Genomic DNA, 15508 nt, shown 5'->3' with positions numbered 1-15508 from the left:
GCAACTTCCTTATAAAAAAATTAAAACTTACTATTTTTTATTTAAATTTTTTATACATATTTAAATATCGATACTTGGAGTCCCTGTATCGATACAGTATCGCCACGCAAAGTATTGCGACACTACTACGTATCGATTTCCCCCCCACCCCTACTAGCTACTACAGTTAGCTTGGCTGAAGCATATAGCACACCTAGCTACTACAGTTAGCCTGGCTGAAGCATATAGCACACCTAGCTACTACAGTTAGATTCAAGAATTGTATTCATCACATACATGCCAGGGCATACAGTGAAATGTGATTGGCCATGCCCGCTTCGATTGTGCAATAAAAACAATAGTAATAGTAATAATAATAAAAAAAATATAACTAGAATAGACATGGTAAATAGACATGTTAATAAATCGCTTAAAGGAAAACTCCAACATTTTGGGAAATTAGCTTATTTAACATCTTCCCTGGAGTTAGACAAGAAGATACATACCTTTTTTGTCTCTCTGCATGCATTAGGCTTAGGGAACGCCTGCACCGTTAGCGTAGCTTAGCTTCATCACTGGAAGTGGGGCAGTCCTTTACCCTGAAGTTCCCTACAGTCCCCTACAGTCACGAAATACACTCCAAATACAACTCCAAAACGTTCCTGTAAACATGTTGTGACCTGTGTATTTACCACGTGGAGAAATACAAAATAATTGAATTCGACATTTACGTTTTCTAAGCAAATATACTCAGAATTTTTTTTTGCCGAACCACTCCTCTCTGGGCTAAGTGATTTCACGCAAAGCAGTGCTACTTTCTAACGTGACGCCAGTGTTTGTTTACATTTTCATTTCATTCAAAGGATCCGAATCGATTGAAGTTTATGGATACCATGACTGTGGTAAGTTTTAAGGGGCTAGCGTTACACAATAAATGAGTTATAATAATACCACAAGTGTGGATTCACTCGCACAAACCCTGTAACCGTGCATCGCAGTCAGGAAAGGGGCTAACTAGGTCGATAGTCCAGCAACGTTATGTCCTATTCATCAATCTCACAATATTCGCTAACGTTAAACAGATGGAATACAGCCTTCCATCTAAAAACATAAATGAAAACTTACCACAGTCATGGTATCCATAAACTTCAATCGGTTCGGATCCGTCTATGACGTCTGACTACCTCTCTGCCTGACCTTGTTCTGACTGTGTCAGGGGAGACCCGAGGTGAGTCCATACTAGACAGTACTGGTTGGGGAGAACCAGGCACAACAGGAATGTCCTCCTGTGGTGTATGACTGTGTCGGGCTTCGCATCTCTGTTCAGGCATAGGCACTAGGTGATGCCGGTTTCGTCTGATTGTGCCATGTGGCCCGCTGACAAGGTAGGACCGTGGTGTGTGATGTGCGGCTGTCACTGTGCCTGGTGACTTCATATCGGTGACTTCATATCGGTGACCCACACCGGATCTCCTGGTGACAGCGTTGTGAGATTCTTCACCCTGTGTCTCTGGTCGAAGTGCTTCGAATCCATCCACCTCTTCTCTCTTTCCCTTTGCTGAAGTCTTCTTAGATCGGGAAGTTCTGGCTCCAACACCGCTGGGAAGGTAGGCACTGTTGTGCGCAGACGGCGTCCCATGAGCAGCTGTGCTTGGCTGAAACCATTACTCAAAGGCGTCGCCCTGTAAGCGAGCATGGCTAGATATGGATCTGATTATTTCTTCAGCAGGTTTTTAATCGTTTTAACTGCTCGTTCCGATTCGCCATTCGATTGGGGAAATCACGGACTGCTAGTTGTGTGCACAAAGCCATAATGTGCAGCGAAGGCTTGCATGTCCTGTCCCGAAAACTGGGGCCCGTTGTCGGATATCAAAGTCTCTGTAATTCCATGCCGAGCGAACATCGATTTGAGGTGAACTATGACATCTGTTGATCTTGTTGGGCCTAGTTTGGCTATCTCCACATACCTGGAGTAGTAGTCAACTACGAGCAGATAGTTGCTACCATTCAGGGAGAACAGGTCTGCCCCCAGCTTCTGCCAGGGCCTGTCGGGGAGTGTAGTTGGCATGAGTGGCTCACACGTGTTCACCCGCTCTTCGAGACACGCTATATAGTTCAGAACTAGCTCCTCTATCTGACTGCTCAACCCTGGCCACCACACAGCCTGCCTCGCCCGGTCTCCGCACTTGACCACCCCCTGGTGGCCCTCGTGTATCTTTTCCAATACACTGTTTTTCATTGTGGAGGGGATCACCAATCTTGTGCCTCTCAGTAGAAGTTCATCATGCACACTCAGGACGGCGCGCTTCGCCCAGTAGTGCCTCACCGGCCCTTCTAGTCTGCTGCGGTCTGGCCACCCCTGCACGCAGTATTGCATGACCTGTGTGCACACGCTGTCGTTGCCCAGCTGTTCTCTGAGATCATATAAGTAGCTGCTACTTGCTGGTAGGTTAGCCATGATGGAGTCGACGTAGATATTGGTGTCCTCCATCAGCTCTTTGTCCCGTCCTGTGCTGCCGTCCCCCAAAGGTGCACGCAACAGGGTGTTGGCTGTAGTGAGACTCTCCCCCGTGACGTGAGTGACGAAGTAAGAGTATCTCATGAGACGCATCCGGAACCGCTGTATCCGTGTTGGGAGAGCGTCGAGCGCCTGTCCCCCTAGCAGGCTCACCAGTGGCTTATGGTCTGTCTCCAACTCGAAACGCAGACCCAGGATAAAGTCACTGAATTTCCCCAAGGGGATTAATAAAGTAATAAAGTAATATCTCAACCTCTCACACGCCCAGGTCTCCTTTTCAACCTGCGCGTACCGCTGCTCTGTGGGTATGAGAGACCTGGAGGCATACGCTACAGGTGCCCAGACGTCATCGTTTCTCTGTAGCATGACCGCTCCCAATCCGTATGATGAGGCATCTGCCGAAATCTTCAGGTCACGATTAGGATCATACAGCTGGAGAACAGGTGTAGATGAGAGCTCCTGTTTGAGGTTGTCGAATGCTGTTTGCTGTTCATGTCCCCAGATCCACAGGTTCTTATTAGACAGCAAGTCTTTCAGCGGCTTGTCCTTCTCCGCCAGATTAGGAATGAACTTCCCGAGCTGGTTGACCATGCCCAGGAAGCTCCTGAGCTTAGTCATGTCAGTTGGCTGGTCCATGTGTTGAACCGCTCTTGTTTTGTCCGGGTCTGACCTCACCCCCTCTGAAGAGTGCAGACTCCTTCGCCAGAGGAATCTGCCAGAACCCCATATTAGCATCCAGTTTGGTGAAGAGTTGTGCTCCTGCTTGCATGCCGAGGGTTTGGTCAACTGAGGGGAGAATAAACTTCTCTCTGCACACGGCCTCATTCAGAGGGGTTAAGTCCACACAGATGCGGACCTCGTCCTTCGCCTTCTTCGGGGCTATGACCATGCCGCAGCACCAGTCTGTAGGTTCCTTGATCCTGGTGATGACCCCCAGCTGCTCCATCCGTTTAAGCTCCGTCTTGACCTTTCCCATCAATGGGAGCGCAACTCATCGTGGAACACTGAGTGCTTGATTGTGTATTCCTTTTGCAACAGACCCAACCCCTCCCAGAGCTTTGGGTAGCTCTCCTTCACTGTGTCTAAGCTTATGCTATCTACTCTAGCTACCAGATTAAGCTTGACAGAGGCTGGTCTACTCAGCAGGGATGTATGGAGGTTCTTGACTATGTATACATCCTCAGTTACAGTCCTGTCTCCATAGCACAACACTTCCCTCACAGCTCCCTTCACCTCTAGTGGCACCCGTCCGGGCCCAAACAGTGGCTTACATGGACTGATCAGCTTGTGCTCTGAGCCTGACTGAACTAGCTTTTCATACACCTGCTCTGGCATGACTGTAACATCTGCCCCTGTGTCGATTTTAAATCTGACCTTGGAATCTCTGATGCCGATATCTACAGTCCATGGGTCATCTCCTGCCTCCGCACGACCTAAAAATATACTACTACTGTCCTCTGTGACAGCGTTCACACCACTGGCTGATTTGCATACTTTAGCATAATGGCCCAGTTTACCACAGTTGTGACACACTACATTTTTAGCAGCACACTGTGATATTGGATGAGAAGGTTTACCACATCTGAAACAAGACTTATAATCCTCTCCTTTAGGAGGCCAGCTTGGTTTAGCCTGGGCATGTGGCTGTCCTTTGTTTATAGCCCAGGGTTTCCCCTTGCTAGCATGCACTGCATCCACATCAATCTTGCTACTACTAGTCATCTCACTCCTTAGGTCAGTCTGTTGTCTCTTAATCTCTTCAGACTGCCTCGCCATGTTAATGGCTTTAGTCAGGGTTAAATCTTTGTCTAACTGCATCCTCTCTGATAGCCCTGTGTCTCCAATCTTTCCCCGTAACAGTTCATAGTGCAGCCCCCCGTACTCACAGTTTTCACAAAAAGCATACAGTGCTGTAATGAATGAGTCCACAGTTTCTGATGCTTGCTGCATCCTTTTGTTGAACCTGGCCTGGAAGCCATCGAATCCTTCCCTCACTGCACTGTATTCTTCCCGCTGTTGGACGGTCAAGTTGAGACCACGCAGCACGTCATCTGCCTCATCCCCCATGCAGTAAACCAGCGTGTTTACCTGGTTAGCTTCGGGTGAGTTGTTCAGGTTGCTAGCTAGTCTGAAGCGTTCAAACCTCCTGCTCCATTTTCCCCAATCCTGTGGTTTGGAAAAGTCAAACGGTTCTGGAGGTTTTATAGTGAAAGTCGCGGACGGAAGAACTACCGCATTTTGCACAGGTAATGGAGCTCCCGCTGCTTGTGCTTGACCTTCCATTATTCTCCTCCTGCGTCATCTCCTTGGCATTAGCCAGTTGCTAGTCCGTTAGCTTCAAACAAACACTATGAAATCCCCCGTCGAACCTGGCTAGGTCTGGCTAGGTCCATTTCTGACACCATGTCGTGTAATGTGTTCCTATACCTCAATGAGCCAGTCAGACAGTAAGTACCTTTGGTTATAGCTTTTACTGAACGTCGGTGTATCACAATACAACATGCCGTGAGCATACACAATTGCAGACTGAACCCTACTCAAGTCCTGCCCACTCCCTTCTGCTATTGGCTTACACCACAAGCTATATGCTTCAGCAAGGCTAACTGTAGTAGGTAGGTGTGCTGTATGCTTCAGCAAGGTTAACTGTAGTAGGTAGGTGTGCTATATGCTTCAGCCTTTCATTTCTAATGCCACCAGAACCACATTGTTTCCCTGATAGTTTTGTCTTTTTCCTACTTTTTCCTTTTTTGTCATTTGAAAATCTGGTTGGTTTTTATTGTTCTGCATATTCCAATTGTTTTATCTTCCATTCCACACTTGTCTGATAATGTATCCATTTCACACTCGTGAAATGATCCCTGCCTGTTATCTCCCTCTCTCTCTCTCTCTCTCTCTCTCTCTCTCTCTCTCTCTCTCTCTCTCTCTCTCTCTCTCTCTCTCTCTCTCTCTCTCTCTCTCTCTCTCTCTCTCTCTCTCTCTCTCTCTCTGTCTCTGTCTCTCTATCTCTCTCTATCTCTCTCTCTCTCTATCTCTCTCTCTCTATCTCTCTCTCTCTCTCTCTCAGTGTGTACCAAGGGCCAGGCAGTGAGTGGCCAGTACCGTATGCTGGCTAAGCTTGGGGGCTATGTGTGGGTAGAGACCCAGGGAACTGTCATCTATAACAGCCACAACTCTCAACCCCAGTGCATAGTCTGCATCAACTATGTCCTCAGGTCAGTCTCTGGAACATACCAAAAGTATATGTGCAGTAAGGTGCAGTACATAGGAATGAGCAAACATGTATTATCTTGGAGAGTAGCTAGATAGAAACATGTATTATCTTGGGGAGTAGCTAGATAGAAACATGTATTATCTTGGAGAGTACAGTAGCTAGATAGAAACATTTATTATCTTGGAGAGTAGCTAGATAGAAACATGTATTATCTTGGATAGTAACGTTAGCTATATAGAAACATGTATTCGCTTGGAGAGTAGATGGATAAAACATGTAATCTCTTGGAGAGTAACGTTAGCTAGACAGAATTCTTTCACACAATAAAAAATATCAGTTTATTACAAAGTGTAATATTTGTATTTATGTCTTATGTGGACTCAACCTGCACATCTCATATCAAATATGATGGCTAATCATTTATTGTATTTATTTAAAAAAAAAATTGGACTTCATGGTGTTTTTGCTTTGTTCTTGATTTATTGTGATGTTTCTTCTTGACTTGTTTAAAGAAGACGTGTCTGGCCCATGGGGACATTAACGTGTGTTGTCGGGCCTTACAAATACATTTGATTTGATTTGATTTGATTTGATCACATTGTAGGATTCTGGCAATCAGCCAATCTCATCTCCTCATCTCCTTCGTCTCTCTCTATCTCTTGTGTGTTGTGTTTTTCTTGCAACTTATGATAGTACATCCATAGTCATAAGAAACGACATAACACACATTAAACGTTCGTTCTCTCTGCCTGCCTGCACTTTCAATGCTTATCAAGATCCCGAATGACCTTGGAGCCACACACACCATGCTGGCTGTTAACACACTGACTCTCTCTGTTGTATTCTTTCTCTGAGATGGCTATAGGTGTCATCCACCATCATTCTATACACTTTGAAAAACCTATACATCCTTCAACATGAAGCCTTAATCTGTCATGACTTTATGGTAGAATGTAATATTTAGTTCAGAGAACAAGTAGTAGAAGTAGAAAGTAGTAGAAAGCTTTATTGTCATTGCACAATACAGTACAACAAGATTGGTTCTGCAGCACCTAAAACAACGATACCTACATACCCACTCTACCACACAACACATCCATGATGTACCTATAGACACACTACCATACATACATTTGTTGTACCCATACTCACTGACACACCACACATTCATGTACCCACTCATACCCTCTGCTACATGCACTTATTCACAAGAACAAAAAGAACAACTACAATGCTGTTGTATTATTATATTATTTACACTGTGTGAGTTTATTATATTATTATTATTGTAACTGAGGGGTACAATTCCCTGACTGTATTGTTAGATATGATACTTACTACCACTACCTCTTGTACTTTAGACTCTGGCCACCCAGTACTAGGTATAAATAATTATGATAAACACTCCCACCTGATGAAACGGATCCAACACAAATGTACCAAGTCGAAAGTCTGCGTTTAATAATAATACATAGCAAAAGGTATGTACAACGATCACTTAATTACATTTATGATTTGAAATAGTATGCGCTTTTATGGCAAATGAGTATTCGTAGGTAGATCAATATCGAATGTCCAATCTCTGATTGCGCAGGAAGCAAATATACAACCTGGAATATTTAGGGAACAATAGCAATGATACTTGAATGATTATATAGCTGGATACACTAGGGGAAGGTTCCGACTGCTTGTAGGACAGCTGGAGGGGGGGGGGTAGAGTCTGGCTGTATCCCGTCTGGCCGAGGGTATCCTGGGAGAGCCCACAGTCGTGTGACCCGGTGCCCAGCGATCCTCGATCCACAGATGAAAGCAGTTGGACTCTCTGTGGCCGGCGTCCTCCGGTCCACGATGGAGAGACGTGAGGCGACCTCGTCGTGTAGAGCGTCTTCTCACCTGTCGTCCTCTCCGGGGGGGGTATTTCCAACACACCGCAGTGTTGGCCTTTATCCATAGAATAATCAAAGTACTCAAAGCATAATCCAAGCCGGGGAAGGCTAGCCGTCGTCGGTAGAATAATCCAATATACAGGTCCACTCGCTCTTTGGCCTGGAGCTCCTCGGGTGCAGCTTCACGTGGGGTCAACCACCCTGGATAAGCGTCCAGCTGATGCCCGAAACGATGGGGGTGCTGATTACTATAGAACTCTTACCGCACGAGGCACTACATATGAATAGACTATTATTAGCTTAATAGAATACGTCCAACTCGACGATATAGTGCCAAATATGACTATTCAAATATTAATATACACGATGTCTCAATGCCGATATTGGGCCGAATTGGCCTTACTGCCCACACGTGGTTCGCGGGGAGGCTTTTGCGTCTGTCACTCTGTTGGAGGGTAAGGAACTGGACTAAAAGAAAGCTCTACTTTAATAGCGCAGTATATATACGCACTATGAACAAATAGTACCATTAGTGGTGCGGTAGACATATTCCTACGTGGAACTAGGACTTGTCCATACATGTTGAGCGGTACGATTGAACCTGGTCTGAGGGGTATGGCGACCTGGCACCAAGGTCTCGTCCAATGGTAGAATGGAGACTATTATGGGATGTTCAGTAGACTAGAAGGGATATTCAATGCATATTGTACAAGGAATATACAAGGGATATCAGGGGATATACAAATTCAATTAAATATATATATATAAATAAATATATATATTCGGTTTAATCTGATCCTTCAGAACAATTATTATTATTATTATTATTATTATTATTATTATTATTATTATTATTATTATTATTATTATTATTATTATTATTATTATTATTATTAGTAGTAGTATTATTATAAACTACTACTACTACTACTACTATTAACACTTTCAATGCCGGCCTCCGTTTCCTATTTACCCCGTTGAATGCCACTACCCACTTCAATGATAGCGTTAAAAACGCATAATCTATGTTTTAAATTATATATGTGTCTAATCTGCCCGTCGCTTATCAATGACTTGTTTGCAGTCAACATTGTCGAAACGGATTGTTTTTTAATCGGTTCATATCCTTTTTATATCATTTCGAAAAGCTATCGTTTTCTCGAACATTTCCGGAAAATAGAAAGATTGCGTCATAAACGGCATTTATTGGAATATTCTCGAATACACTAGACACGTTGTCATTTGTCGGCCTATTTATGAATCGCTAGATTATCGATAGTATATGTGTACTTATGCACGCTATAGAAGCGAGCTGAGAAATCGATTATCTTATTTCCTCAACAGCACACACACACACACACACACACACATATACACATACGGGACACGCTGAGATATAGGCAAAAACAGCTCCGATTACCCCAAGACTGGTAACATAGATTCCTTACCTTAGATCAGATGTTCTCCAAAAACATTATTCCAATTCCTGATCGCCATTCCAAATATCGATCACATTTATTGATTGATTATTGGCTGCTGTAAATATATATTCCAGGCTGCTTTCCATCTCACGATCACTTCCCTCTTGATCAGACGGCTCGCCAGCATAGTGGAGCCAGTAGGCTCCCCCTCCACACATCCACCACACATCCACCAGTGTAATCGAATGGCCTGCAGTTACACAGGGATAGACGATAGGGGGAAGCTCCTAGAGGGGCTGCTGTACCAACGGGAGACTCAGTTGATGAAATATGAATTCAGATCGCTAATAAAAAAATAAAAGACAATTAACGTCTGTGGCACTGAACTAACGACATAACACGTCTGTGGCACTCAAAGGGTTAATAATGATAATGATAATCATAATAACAATAATGTTAATAATAATATGATTAATACGAATAATGATGATGGTAATACTACTACTACTGCTACTACTACTACTACTAATAATAATAATAATAATAATAATAATAATAATAATAATAATAATAATAATAATAATAATAATAAATAATAATAATAATAATAATAATAATAATAATAATAATAATAATAATAATAATAATAATAATAATAGGAGAAGAATACACTCAGTAGAGTACAGACCTCCGCCAACACATGCACATGCAACATGCTGCCGGGTAAATGACAGAAACAAGCTTATGAAGGATGTTAAGATGCTTAGGAAGGGTTATAGTCGCATATGAAGGATGTTAGGAAGCATAGGAAGAGTTATAGGACGTATATGAAGGATGTTAGGATGCTTAGGAAGGGTTATATGAAGCATAATAAGGATGTTAGGACGCTTAGGAAGGGTTATAGGAAGCATATGAAGGATGTTAGGATGCTTAGGAAGGGTTATAGGAAGCAGGAAGGCTGTTAGGATGTTTAGGAAGGGTTATAGGAAGCATATGAAGGATGTTAGGATGCTTAGGAAGGGTTATAGGAAGCATATGAAGGATGTTAGGACGCTTAGGAAGGGTTATATGAAGCATATGAAGGATGTTAGGACGCTTAGGAAGGGTTATAGGAAGCATATGAAGGATGTTAGGATGCTTAGGAAGGGTTATAGGAAGCAGGAAGGCTGTTAGGACGTTTAGGAAGGGTTATAGGAAGCAGGAAGGATGTTAGGAAGCATAGGAAGGATGTTAGGATGGTTAGGAAGGGTTATACAGTAGGAAGCATGTCTCTCTGTAGTAACATGTTTATCTCTGTACTCTCTGTAGTAACATGTCTCTCTCTGTAGTAACATGTCTCTGTCTCTCTCTGTAGTAACATGTCTCTCTCTCTGTAGTAACATGTCTCTCTCTGTAGTGACATGTCTCTGTCTCTCTCTGTAGTAACATGTCTCCAGTGCTCTACAGTGCGACCATATTGCTCGCATATGCCCCTAGAAATATGTGTGTGCGAACCGGAAAAATCAATTACTTGCACGGTGTGCGAGTGAAGATTACAGCCTCAGTCGTGCTCTTTTTTTCTCCGCTGATGAATCGTTATAAAACTACAAGTCCCACATTGCACTCAAGCGAACGGTCCAATCACAGTAGAGTGATGTGACTGGTTTCAAGGGAAATAAAGGAAATGACCAATCAGAAGCTCTCATTTAGCTTGTTTACTTCCTGAAAGTCCGCCATTGCGCTATGCGAGGCTTTTCCGAGACAGTAACTTATTCTAGTCTTACCAATAGCAATAGATTTTAGAACACCTAGATTTATCGATAGCAATAGTAATATAATGTTAATGCAACAAAAGAAATGCCTTGCTTTGTTAATCATAACGTTGATGCAGTAGCGTATGTCGTTGTGTTGACTGTAACGGACATGATTGATTGATTGATTGAAAACTTTATTTAACAGATTGCAGAATGGGTACAGTACAGTACAGCTCAATACATACAATTGTTAAGGGGATGCAGACCAGAGAAAGACTTTCGTCTTGTTTACATCAGGGTCCCTCATTTTCAATTCATCATAACATATATGACACACACGACATACAGATAGACAGTACTGCTACATCTATACATTTATGACATACCAGATCTGCAAATACAGTACTGTTTGTGATACAAAAAGTGTCCAGAAAAGAGTGTATATACATTTGACGTAGAAACTGTACATTGGAGGAGGTTGGGTTGGGTTGGGGGGGGGGGGAGGGGGGGGGGGGGGGGGGGGACTGTACATTGGAGGTGGGGGGGGGGGGGGGGGGACATTGTACACTGTACATTGGAATACCGACAAAGCCATACATGGTCATTTACTGTACAACTGGGTTAGGACATTTGTAGGGGCCAGTTTCGAATTGCAGTCTCCCGTAGGTGTTCTTTGAGAGTGTTTTTGAAAGTGGGTAGTGATTCACATTCCTCTACAGCTTTGGGTAGGGCGTTCCACATTGATGTGTCATAATTGCGAAACGTGTTTAGTCGAACACAAATCTGGGTTTAACATGATTTGTGGAGCTCCCTCTGGTGTTGTGGTCGTGGTATTCACTGATATTTGGGAAGTATTTTGACATGTACTGTACATGGGTACCTTGGTCGTGTAGTGTATCTTGTAGACCAGGCCCATTGCAAGTTGCTGTACTCTGTCGTCTACAGCAGAGGTGAGCAATAGGGTCCAGCTGCAGCGCCGGAGTGCAATCGGTGTGACGCAATTGGCAGAATCGACTGTCAATCAATGGTCTACCTGACACGCAAACTCAGAAACAATGTTTCTGTACTGGAGGTGTACAGTATTTCAATAGGCAACCCTGAAAGGATTATTTTTCTAGAAGAGCAACATTAGCCAAAACATAGGCATTGTATGCATAAAAGGGGCAAACGCTAAAGTTAAGTGACTGTTACTTTTGTAGCAGTAGTTTGATTTGATAGTTTATTTGATAGAGACAGCAGATGTTAATGAACATCGAGTACAAAATACAAAATGTAAACATGCAGGGTTGTAGCAAGAGCTAATTTACACCAGGAGACAGCAAAACTCTTTCAATAAATAAATAGCCTGCTTAGGGTAAAGCATTGTGACAATCAATGATAAAAACAACAATAAAAGCAAGAAACAAGTTACATAAACTAAATCAGATAAAAAATTATCACAGTTCTGGTTTGCCTTAAGATGCAGTTTAAGATGAGTCTTGAACATGGAGTATGTGGGGCACTCTCTAATCACAACTGGTAGGCTATTCCAGTAGTTACCACCTTTAACAGAGAACACAGTTTTAGCAAAGGTAGTATACCGAAAAGGCACCTTACAGTCCCCTCTACTGATGGCCCTGGTGGTAATGCCAGTGACTCCTTTTTGTTCAATGTCACTGGCTTTTTTATTAGGCCTAGTTGTTGGCTACAACTTTGCCACAGTAGGCATTAATCACTTAATAGTTCAAATGTCTGTGTCCCATTCCCGTTTGCACACGCAGATACTCACACACGCACACAGTGGGCCAGTGACTTTGGTGGTATGTGCTATTGCACAGATGTGTGTCACGTTCCCGTTTGCACATGCACGCACAGTACAAATATACATTTATTTTTGAAAAAAATAATAAACTATAAAAAATATTTTCATTGTGCTCCTAAATATTTGTGTGTGCTCCTAAATGTCTTTGTGTGCTCCTAAATTTTTTCATTTAGGAGCACATGTGCTCCTTGGGAAAAAGGTTAGCGTAGAGCCCTGGTAGTAGTAACATGTCTCTGTCTCTCTGTAGTAACATGTATCTCTCTGTAGTAACATGTCTCTCTCTAGTAACATGTCTCTCTGTAGTAACATGTCCCTCTCTGTAGTAACATGTCCATCTCTGTAGTAGCATGTCTCTCTCTGTAGTAACATGTCTCTCTCTGTAGTAACATGTATCTCTCTGTAGTAACATGTCTCTCTCTGTAGTAACATGTCTCTCTCTGTAGTAACATGTCTCTCTCTGTAGTAACATGTCTCTCTGTAGTAACATGTATCTCTCTGTAGTAACATGTCTCTCTCTGTAGTAACATGACTCTCTGTAGTAACATGTATCTCTCTGTAGTAACATGTCTCTCTCTCTGTAGTAACATGTCTCTCTCTGTAGTAACATGTCTCTCTCTGTAGTAACATGTCTCTCTATGTAGTAACATGTCTATCTGTAGTAACATGTTCCTCTCTCTGTAGTAACATGTCTCTCTCTATGTAGTAACATGTCTCTCTGTAGTAACATGTCTCTGTCTCTGTCTGTAGTAACATGTCTCTGTCTCTGTCTGTAGTAACATGTCTCTGTCTCTGTCTGTAGTAACATGTCTCTCTATGTAGTAACATGTCTCTGTCTGTAGTAACATGTCTCTCTATGTAGTAACATGTCTCTCTGTAGTAACATGTCTCTCTGTAGTAACATGTCTATCTCTCTCTGTAGTAACATGTCTCTCTGTAGTAACATGTTTCTCTATCTCTCTGTAGTAACATGTCTCTCTGTAGTAACATGTCTCTCTCTCTCTCTGTAGTAACATGTCTCTCTGTAGTAACATGTCTCTCTCTCTCTGTAGTAACATGTCTCTCTGTAGTAACATGTCTCTCTCTCTCTCTCTCTCTGTAGTAACATGTCTCTCTGTAGTAACATGTCTCTCTCTCTCTCTCTCTCTCTCTCTCTCTCTCTCTCTCTCTCTCTCTCTCTCTCTCTCTCTCTCTGTAGTAACATGTCTCTCTCTCTGTAGTAACATGTCTCTCTGTAGTAACATGTATCTCTGTAGTAACATGTCTCTCTCTGTAGTAACATGTCTCTCTGTAGTAACATGTCTCTCTCTCTCTGTAGTAACATGTCTCTCTGTAGTAACATGTATCTCTCTCTCTCTCTCTCTCTCTCTCTCTCTCTCTCTCTCTCTCTCTCTCTCTCTCTCTCTCTCTCTCTCTCTCTCTCTGTAGTACCATGTCTCTCTGTAGTAACATGTCTCTCTCTCTCTCTGTAGTAACATGTCTCTATCTCTGTAGTAACATATGTCTCTCTATGTAGTAACATGTCTCTCTATGTAGTAACATGTATCTCTCTGTAGTAACATGTCTCTCTATGTAGTAACATGTCTCTCTGTAGTAGCATGTCTCTCTCTGTAGTAACATGTCTCTCTATGTAGTAACATGTCTCTCTGTAGTAACATGTCTCTCTCTGTAGTAACATGTCTCTCTCTGTAGTAACATGTATCTATCTGTAGTAACATGTCTCTCTGTAGTAACATGTCTCTTTCTGTAGTAACATGTCTCTCTCTGTAGTAACATGCCTCTCTCTGTAGTAACATGTCTCTCTGTAGTAACATGTCTCTATCTGTAGTAACATGTATCTCTCTGTAGTAACATGTCTCTCTGTAGTAACATGTCTCTCTGTAGTAACATGTCTCTCTGTAGTAACATGTATCTCTCTGTAGTAACATGTCTCTCTCTGTAGTAACATGTATCTCTCTGTAGTAACATGTCTCTCTCTGTAGTAACATGTCTCTCTGTAGTAACATGTCTATCTGTAGTAACATGTCTCTCTCTGTAGTAACATGTCTCTCTCTGTAGTAACATGTCTCTCTGTAGTAACATGTATCTTTAGTAACATGTATCTGTCTCTGTCTGTAGTAGCATGTCTCTCTCTGTAGTAACATGTCTATCTATGTAGTAACATGTATATCTCTGTACTAACATGTCTCTCTCTGTAGTAACATGTATCTGTCTCTGTCTGTAGTAACATGGCTCTCTCTGTAGTAACATGTCTCTCTCTGTAGTAACATGTCTCTCTGTAGTAACATGTCTCTCTCTCTGTAGTAACATGTCTCTCTCTCTGTAGTAACATGTCTCTCTCTGTAGTAACATGTCCCTCTCTGTAGTAACATGTCTCTCTGTAGTAACATGTCCCTCTCTGTAGTAACATGTCTATCTGTAGTAACATGTCCCTATCTGTAGTAACATGTCTCTCTCTGTAGTAACATGTATCTCTCTGTAGTAACATGTCTCTCTCTGTAGTAACATGTCTCTCTCTGTAGTAACATGTCTCTGTCTCTGTCTGTAGTAACATGTCTCTATCTGTAGTAACATGTATCTGTCTCTGTCTGTAGTAACATGTCTCTCTCTGTAGTAACATGTCTCTCTCTGTAGTAACATGTCTCTCTGTAGTAACATGTATCTCTCTGTAGTAACATGTCTCTTTAGTAACATGTCTCTCTGTAGTAACATGTCTCTCTGTAGTAACATGTATCTGTCTCTCTCTCTGTAGTAACATGTCCCTCTCTGTAGTAACATGTCTCTCTGTAGTAACATGTATCTCTCTGTAGTAACATGTCTCTCTGTAGTAACATGTCTCTCTCTCTGTAGTAACATGTCTCTCTGTAGTAACATGTCTCTCTCTCTGTAGTAACATGTCTCTCTCTGTAGTAACATGTCTCTCTCTGTAGTAACATGTCTCTCTGTAGTAACATGTATCTCT

The 15508-nt window shown here is 42.4% G+C and overlaps 1 protein-coding gene across 3 annotated transcripts in view; it reads left to right on the top strand.

Moving 5' to 3' along the window:
- epas1b (endothelial PAS domain protein 1b) overlaps window positions 1-15508 on the top strand; it is a 641397-nt gene that overhangs the window by 534359 nt on the left and 91530 nt on the right. For all 3 annotated transcript variants that reach the window (XM_084320767.1, XM_084320766.1, XM_084320765.1), the window contains one exon: window positions 5562-5709. In XM_084320767.1, the coding sequence (XP_084176893.1) occupies window positions 5562-5709 (148 nt within the window). The remainder of the gene's footprint in view (window positions 1-5561; window positions 5710-15508) is intronic.

The sequence above is a fragment of the Notolepis coatsorum genome, assembly GCF_963971535.1.
Source record: "Notolepis coatsorum genome assembly, chromosome: 8".
Taxonomy (NCBI): Eukaryota; Metazoa; Chordata; class Actinopteri; order Aulopiformes; family Paralepididae; genus Notolepis; species Notolepis coatsorum.
Note: the sequence above shows the minus strand (reverse complement) of the source record. Positions and strands in the feature narration are given on the sequence as shown.